Source organism: Bubalus kerabau, chromosome 1, assembly GCF_029407905.1.
Source record: "Bubalus kerabau isolate K-KA32 ecotype Philippines breed swamp buffalo chromosome 1, PCC_UOA_SB_1v2, whole genome shotgun sequence".
Taxonomy (NCBI): domain Eukaryota; kingdom Metazoa; phylum Chordata; class Mammalia; order Artiodactyla; family Bovidae; genus Bubalus; species Bubalus kerabau.
This window is the reverse complement of record NC_073624.1, coordinates 210,254,042-210,263,660: the sequence shown is the minus strand read 5'-3', so window position 1 is coordinate 210,263,660 and position 9,619 is coordinate 210,254,042. Positions and strand designations below refer to the sequence as shown.

General features: G+C 35.5%; 1 protein-coding gene across 1 annotated transcript; it reads right to left on the bottom strand.

Annotated features, from left to right (window-relative positions):
* Positions 1-5,004: 5,004 nt before the first annotated feature.
* Positions 5,005-6,129, bottom strand: LOC129642160 (olfactory receptor 2T33-like). Its single transcript, XM_055566718.1, has one exon. It carries the CDS (start codon positions 5,935-5,937, stop codon positions 5,005-5,007), a length of 933 nt encoding a protein of 310 aa, XP_055422693.1. The 5' UTR covers positions 5,938-6,129.
* Positions 6,130-9,619: the final 3,490 nt, after the last annotated feature.

The window sequence follows — 9,619 nt, the reverse complement described above, 5'->3', positions numbered from 1 at the left end:
TATATATATAATATAGTCACATATTAGATTATGTATTAACTGCATATATCAATAATTTACATATATAATTTCTATATACATATATGTGGTTTTCCCACATGGTGCAGTGATAAAGAACCTGCTTGCTAATGAAGGAGACAGAGAAGATGTGAGTTCAATCCCTGGGTCAGAAAAATCCCCCAGAGGAGGAAATGGCAACCCATTCCAGTATTCTTGCTAAAAAAAATTCTATGGACAGAGAAGCCTGGTAGGCTACAGTCCACGAGGTCACAAAGAGTCAGACATGACTGAGCACCTGAGTACCCCCATACATATATGTAAGCATTTATTGGTGCATATTCATAAATCCATAATCTGTAATCTATGTATCACTCATGTAACACTTCATAAATAATTTTCAAATGACTGAAGCTGACATCACATAATTCTCCATGTCTGAGAATATAGTATCAATTCCTATGTTATATATATTTAGAATGAATTATGTTGACGACTGCTGTCTGAAGATATAACTGACAGAGTGTTATCTAGTTTTCAGTTCACTTCAGTCACTCAGGCGTGTCTGACTTTCTGCAACCTCATGAATCGCAGCACGCCAGGCCTCCCTGTCCATCACCAACTCCCGGAGTTCACTCAAATTCATGTCCATAGAGTTGGTGATGCCATCCAGCCATCTCATCATCTGGGCCCCTTCTCCTCCTGCCCCCAATCCCTCCAGCAGTAGGGTCTTTTCCAATGAGTCAACTCTTCACGTGAGGTGGCCAAAGTATTGGAGTTTCAGCTTCAGCATCGGTCCTTCCAATGAACACCCAGGACTGATCCCCTTTAGGATGGACTGGTTGGATCTCCTTGCAGTCCAAGGGACTCTCAAGAGTCTTCTCCAACACCACAGTTCAAAAGCATCAATTCTTCAGCACTCATCTTTCTTCACAGTCCAACTCTCACATCCATACATGACCCCTGGAAAAACATAGCCTTGACTAGATGGACCTTTGTTGGCAAAGAATGTCTCTGCTTTTTAATATGCTATCTAGGTTGGTCACAACTTTCCTTCCAAGGAGTAAGCGTCTTTTAATTTCATGGCTGCAATCACATTCTGCACTGATTTTGGAGCCCAAAGAAATAACTGTTTCCACTGTTTCCCCATCTATTTCCCATGAAGTGATGCAACCAGATGCCATGATCTTAGTTTTCTGAATGTTCAGCTTTAAGCCAACATTTTCACTCTCCTCTTTCACTTTCATCAAGAGGCTTTTTAGTTCCTTTTCACTTTCTGCCATAAGGATGGTGTCATCTGCATATCTGAGGTTATTGATATCTCTCCCAGCAATCTTGATTCCAGCTTGTGCTCCTTCCAGCCCAGCGTTTCTCTTGATGTACTCTGCATATAAGTTAAATAAGCAGGGTGACAATATACAACCTTCACGTACTCCTTTTTCTAGTTTTATTCCTATTTAATTTATTAAATTCAATAGAGATAATAATGATTGAATGTTATATTTTATTTTAGCATTTCAGCTTCAAATATCTGAAATTCTATTAGAAGAAAGTCATAATTATTGAGGCTATGGAAGAGCTTTTTTCCTCTCTCTCTCTTTTGTTTGTTCTTGAATACCTATAGACATGGTGTTTTGAGTTAATGTGGGATAATTAAATGAAAGAGATTGGGTAGATCATATAGAAGGTGTTAAAATTCAAGAAAAGACAGTCTTTTTAATAAGTGGTGCTGAGAAAACTGGACAGCTACATATAAATCAATAAGACTAGAATATTTCCTCACACTATATACAAAAATAAATTGAAAATAGGTTAAATACCTAAATGGAAGAACTAAAAACATAATACTCCTAGAAGAAAACATAAGCAGAAGAATCTTCTAAATATTTGGTAGCAATATTTTTAGAACTATCTCCTAGCTGTTTAGTCGCTAAATCATATCCAACTCCTTTGCAGCTCCAAAGACTGTAGCTCTTCCAATTCCTCTGTCCATGGGATTTCCCAGGCAAGAATACTGGGGTAGGTTGCCATTTCCTTCTCCAGGGGATCTTCCTGACCCTGGAGTTTAACCCAAGCCTCCTGCATTGTAAGCTTATTCTTTACCATTGAACCAGCTGGGAAGTCCTAGCGAAAAAAAAAACAAATAAGACCTAACTATATTTGAAAGGTTTTCCATAGCAGAACAAAATCTACCAAATGAAAGGATAACTTACAGAAAGGGAAAAAGATACTTTCAAAAGATATAACCAACAAAAGTTTAATATCTAAAATATGCAAATTGTTCATACAACTCAATATTAAAAAAAAATACCCCAATCAAAAAATGTACAGAGGAATTTAGTTTTCCAAGAAAAACATACAGATAGCTAACAGGCACAATAAAGTTGCTCAACATCATTAATTATTAGAAGAATGTAAATCAGAGAAATAAGATATTATCTCACACTTGTCAAAGCTGCTCTCACAAAAACAAGTCTACAAATGACCAATGTTGGCAAGAAAGTGAAAAAAGTAAGCTTGTACACATTTGGTGAGGATGCAAATTGGAATAGCCGTTTTGGAAAACAGCATAGAAGTTCATCAAAAACCTAAAACTAGAACTATCATATGATGCAGCAATTCCACTCCTGGTTATATACTCCTCAAAAATGAAAACACTAATTCAAAAAAATAAACGAACCCAATGTTCATAGCAGTACTATTTACAATAGTCAAGATGTGGAAGCAACCCAAGTATCCATCAACAGACAAATGGATAAAATAGTGGTATGTATGTGCAATGAAATATTCAGTTCAGTTCAGTCGCTCAGTCGTGTCCAACTCTTTGTGACCCCATGAATCACAGCACGCCAGGCCTCCCTGTCCATCACCAACTCCCGGAGTTCACCCAGACTCACGTCCATTGAGTCAGTGATGCCATCCAGCCATCTCATCCTCTGTCGTCCCCTTCTCCTCCTGCCCCTAATTCCTCCCAGCATCAGAGTCTTTTCCAATGAGTCAACTCTTCACATGAGGTGGCCAAAGTACTGGAGTTTCAGCTTTAGCATCATTCCTTCCAAAGAAATCCCAGGGCTGATCTCCTTCAGAATGGACTGAGTTGGATCTCCTTGCAGTCCAAGGGACTCTCAAGAGTCTTCTCCAACACCACAGTGCAAAAGCATCAATTCTTCGGCGCTCAGCCTTCTTTACAGTCCAACTCTCACATCCATACATGACCACTGGAAAAACCATAGCCTTGACTAGACGAACATTTGTCAGCAAAGTAATGTCTCTGCTTTTGAATATGCTATCCAGGTTGGTCATAACTTTCCTTCCAAGGAGTAAGCGTCTTTTAATTTCATGGCTGCAGTCACCATCTGCAGTGATTTTGGAGCCCCCCAAAATAAAGTCTGACACTGTTTCCACTGTTTCCCCATCTATTTCCCATGAAGTGATTACTCAGCCATAAAAATGATGAAATCCTGCCATTCACAGCAACATGGATGGATTTGGAGGGCATTATGCTAAGTGAAGTAAGTCAGACAGAGAAGGACAAATGCTATATGATATCTCATATATGAAATTTAAAAAATAATACAAATGAATGTACATAGCAAAGCAGAAACAGACTCAACAGATAAAGAAAATAAACTAGTGGTTACCAGTTAAGACAGAGAGAGTGGGAGTGGCAGCATAGTTGTATGGAATTAAGAGATACAGACTACTATGTGTAGAATAGATAAACAACAAGGATATACAGTATAGCAAAGGAAATATAGCCATTATCTTCTAGTAATTTTTAATGGAGTATAGTCTGTAAAAATACTGAGTCGCTTATGCTGAATATTTGAAACTAATATAAGGTTGCAAATCAACTATATTTCAATAAAAATAAGTTAGTAAAATTCATATTTAAGAATTTTTGGAAAGAGACTCTTTTGACTCTTCATTTCTAAAGTGATAATCTGTTCAAATCAAAATATGTACAATATAAATATTTCTTTCTTTCCTACCTTCTCCTCTCTCTCCCACATTTCTTCCTTCTTTCTTTCCTTCCTCCCTTCCATCGTTTTTCAATACAAGTAGATTCACTCCCTTCAGCTATTCAAAAGAGGTAAAATCTTTAGTCTTAAGGTTTTTTCCTTGTGATCAAATAAGATTTTCTTAAGTCTGTAAAACAGTTCATATAAAGTAGATTTTTCTTCACTTTAACATGTGAAGAAAGATACTTGGATATTTTCTGCTCCAATTACAACTGTATACAACCAATGTGTATTATCAATGTTAATTTATATGATGAATTTAATCACATATATTTTAATAGTGCTTTTTTTGTCTTCAGATAAAGACTTTGGCTTCTCCATGATTACTGCATATTTTGACAATATCTAAATGTATGGATTCCGATCTGTTTATCTAATTAAAAATTTAATTAAATCTGTTTATCTAATCTGTTTATCTAATTAAAAATCCAATCTATTTATCTAATTTAAAATTTAATTAAAATATCATGAGAAATAATTCCCTTGAAAACATTTTGATGAATATTTCTTGCAACTTTCATATATACATACATATATGTGCATATTTTATATTAATATTTATTATTCATTTGAAATTTATTTTATCAAAATTATATGAAGAAAGGTATAAATTTTTTTAAGCAATTAGTTACCTTAAAAATAATTCATCTATACCATAATTAATGATTTTCATTATATACACACAAAAGAACACACCCCAAAATACAAATTACATGGCTGGTGTCCAGCATATCTTATGATGGAATGCCTTAGTCATTTATTCTTATCGCTGAGGTTCAAAGTTCAGAAAAAAGTATCATGACAAAGTATGAACACAGAACAAATGTCATTTTAATTAACTTACCAAATATGAATTATATAATGTTTTTTAAATTAATGCAAACTAGGAACATGAAAGCAAAATAGAATGACACAAAACAAATTGACACAAAACAAAACCTAAGTCTGAGTGATGTCATTATGCCAATAATGCTCACTGTAGAGATCACCGAAAATATTTCTCCAGCCACTTTCTCAAAGCCCCCCTGACTTCTTTATTCCTCACACTGTATATAAGCGGGTTCAACGCAGGTGTGAAGATGGTGTAAAAGGCAGAGACTACCTTGTCTTGAGCCACTGAACGGTAGGATTTGGGCCGCATGTAGATAAATATGATGGTGCCATAGAAAAACCCCACCACAGCCAGGTGGGAGGAACAAGTAGCAAAAGCTTTCTTTCTGGCTACAGCAGAATGCATGCGGAGCACAGTGATCAGGATGAGACCGTAGGAAGCCAAAATGAAAGACACTGGGATCAAAAGCATCAGGACGCAGCAGACATACATGATAAATTCAAAAATCATGGTGTCTGTACAGGCAAGGCGAACAAGCGATGGTGCCTCACAAAAGAAGTGGTTGATTTCTCGAGAGTGGCAGTAAGGGAAGCTCAGGGTGACACCAGCCTGCATCAGCCCATCCACCCCTCCCAAAAGCCAGGAGCCAGCTGTCATGTGCAAGCAGAGCTTCTGATTCATGAGGACTGGGTATCGCAGGGGATGACATACGGCCGCATAGCGATCATAGGCCATCGCCGCTAAGAGAAAGCACTCGCCCCCTTCCAGAGTGACAAACAAGAAGATCTGGGCACCACAGCCAGCAGGAGAGATAGACCTGATGTGCATCAGGTAGTTGCCTACCATTTTGGGAACAACAGTGAGGACCAGCATCACGTCCATGAGGGAGAGCTGGCTAAGCAAGAAGTACATCGGTGTGCACAGCCGGGAATCCATGCGAATGAGCATGATCATGAAGATATTGCTCATCAGGGAGGTGAGGAAGGTCATGAGAACCACAGAAAAGAAGAATAGATGGGTTTGTGTGTAGTTAAGGAGCCCTAAAAGAATGAAGTTTATTCCAGTGGTGTCATTTGTATTTTCCATGGCTTCAGTTATTCCTAGAAGACAATGAATAAATAGGAAATGATACTTGCTTAAAAGGGAGCTTGAGCATTTCCTTTTGAAACTTAATGGCACAGAAAAAAAAATGAGACTTGGAGGAAAAATTATGACTTAAATTCTTTCCCTGCACCAGAAGATGTTTGGCTTGGCATCCTATCCTCCATATCTTTGTAATTACACATTATTTTTTATCCAAATAAATTATATATGCATACATAATATCAATTACATTTCTATTATTCTTTTATATTTTGTCAGTATGGAGTATCTGAGTAACTAAATCTCTAACTTTTTCACTCCTATCAGCTGTTGATTTTTGTTTAAATCCCTCTATATGTGGTACTATTAGATATTGTTATGTGCAATAATTACGGCCAATAATAGAAAAGTAAAAAAAAAAAAAAGTTTGTTTTAATTTACAAATTCCTAAGTAATGAATGAGCCAGAACTGTTCATTAATCTATCAGATTACTCTTGCAAATTTTCTGTGAATATCTCTTTTCCATGATTAATATTGAGTTGTCTGAATTTTCCTTATAGATTTAAATAATTTCTTATCTGTATTTTATGTACACTATTCTGATTTGTTGCTTATATGGTAAATATCTTCCTCAGCCTATATAATCTTATTAACAATTTTTGTTACAACATTTTGAACTAAAGTTTATGTATTATGTATATTTGAGATATTATATGTTATTTATTTAACATTAATGGGCTAGATTACATTTGTAGATTGTCTCAGCCCTTAACAGTGTGAATGTTATTGGTATAAAACTATTCACTATTGATATGAAACTGTTTGAATATATGTTCGGAATAAGTTTGGTATTATTTTTCAGTTTAATCTATGTTATCAAATATATTATCCCTACAAAATGTATTTTTTAGAGTTCATTTTTTATTACATGGTGTGAATTGATAAGGCTCTACCTTTAGGGAATTGCTGAATAACATGTAGCTCAATATAAAATTCCTCCAATTAATCCAAGCCAGATTCAGTGCAAATAAGTGCTAGAGACTGAATTACAGAATACTTAAATAACATGAAAAAAATCCAAAATCATGTCAAAATTCACTTAGGAAATATTTGTGAGATTTAAGTAGGTGCTGCATGCTTAGTCACTTCAGTCATATCCAACTCTTTGTGTCCTCGGGGTACCGACACCCTTACTGAGTTCGTTTCCTGACTTCTGATTCAGGAAATTCATAAGTTGCTAGACTGTCTTCCAGCACTATCTTCATTTGCTATGCTGGGGTTCACTTTCTGCTCTCTATTTCAAATTGAAAACTATCAACTAATCTTCATGCTTAAGACAAGCTTCTCGACATATTTTTCATATGATGCTGCTGCTGCTGCTGCTAAGTCGCTTCAGTCGTGTCCGACTCTGTGCGACCCCATAGAAGGCAGCCCACCAGGCTTCCCCGTCCCTGGGATTCTCCAGGCAAGAACACTGGAGTGGGTTGCCATTTCCTTCTCCAATGCATGAAAGTGAAAAGTGAAAGTGAAGTCGCTCAGTTGTGTCGGACTCTGTGCAACCCCATAGACAGCAGCCCACCAGGCTCCTCCGTCCATGGGATTTTCCAGGCAAGAGTACTGGAGTGGGGTGCCATTGCCTTCTCTGTTCATATGATGAGTTACTTTAAATATGATTTTGAAAGTCTTGCATGGATTTACAATTGAAGAATAAACTATTTTAAACTAATAGCTTTTAAACAATTAATTATGATAACCTCACACATTTAATTCAGTCTTATATTTCCAAATAAAAACTCATGTAAAATACCTACATGTTTCACATTTAAGCAAAAGGAAATCTAAAATTCAGAAAGCCATGTTGCTCACTAATAATACACATTAAAAATTAGATAACTGATAGCAGCCTTTGTCTTCCTAATCCAATAGAATGACTCAATAGAATGTTTCTCTTTAATTTTATGATCTAGAATTAATGAATTCAGAAGTAGGCTTTTTGAGTTTGAACATCTATGCCATTGATGAGTAGTTGAATTAATTTTAGTAATTTAAATAGACATCTGTTAAAATAGTTTCATTATGTGAAAAAAATGATATGAAAAATATTATCTATTTCTTTTAGGATCATTTGATAATTAGGAGAACAAGTATATATAAGTGCATTATAAACTTTATGGCACAATAAAATAACTCTACAAAAATTAGCCTTAATAATGCATTGCTGCTATTAATATCAGCAATAAATAGATGTTTTCCACCAGAATAACTTGTAAGTAAAATCAAAAATTGAGAATTGTCATATAATTCAAATCATTTTTTTAAATTAGAAACAGTTTAGGTGATATCGTATTTACAATATCTTTATGGGTTGGACTCTATATTCCATCCAGTGTTTATGAACTCTTTGAACACAGAACAAAGATACATGATCATAGTAAGTTTAGTCATTCTAAGACTATAAGTTCTTCAATTATTACTAATTGTGAAACACTTTTTTATGTGTTTGCATGCTCAGTCACTAAGTTGTGTCCAACTCTGTGAACTCATGGACTGTAGCCCACCAGGCTCCTCTGTCCATGGGATTTTCCAAGCAAGAATCCCAGAGTGGGTTGTCATTTCCTTCTCCATCTTATGCTTTTACTGTAAGAGTTTTAATGTGTCATGCAACTTATCAGACATGAAATAATGTATTTCCTTTTAAAAAATTTTAAAACACTAGGATAAAAAGGTGAAATATTATTATATGTTTTTTTTTTCCTTTAGGATTTTTTTTAAATTTTATTTTATTTTTAAACTTTACATAATTGTATTAGTTTTGCCAAATATCAAAATGAATCTGCCACAGGTATACATGTGTTCCCCATCCTGAACCCTCCTCCCTCCTCCCTCCCCATTCCATCCCTCTGGGTTGTCCCAGTGCACCAGCCCCAAGCATCCAGTATTGTGCATCGAACCTGGACTGGCAACTCGTTTCATACATGATATTTTACATGTTTCAATGCCATTCTCCCAAATCATCCCACCCTCTCCCTCTCTCACAGAGTCCATAAGACTGTTCTATACATCAGTGTCTCTTTTGCTGTTATTTCATGTAATTTGACAAAGTTGAAAGAATAAGATAGATTTCAGAGTCAATAGAATATTTAGACATCTATGCTATTGTTCTACACATTGAAAGCAGTATAAAATCACTTGTTGTTTATTTTCCAGTTGTATAAAATCTAAAAATCCTTTTCGATCCATTGTTTCATTTCTGTCTCCACTTTAATGTGGTTTCCCTAGAATTAGCAAAATTTTGCCCTGCTTGGCTATCTGTGATGCTCTGTGTAACATGCTTTTTGTCAATTAAATTGTTCTGACTCTTGTATAGCATTTCTCTTCAACTTGCCCATATATTTTAAAGCTGAAGTGACTCTGATTCCACATCAGCATGCTACAGTTGTGACAACTCAGACATATATGGATAATAATCATAGAAATTATTTCAAGTACTATGCTAACATCTTGATATGCATTCTCATAAAATGTCATAATAGCTAAATGAAGTAGACATTAATATTTTAGAATTCCACACTTAAAAGAGTCTGACTAAATTATTTTTTCCATGGAAAATCAAGGGGAGAAATCATGTGGCAAAGAAAGCAACATATGTTCAGAATCCACGTTCTGGAAATTAAGATTCCATGC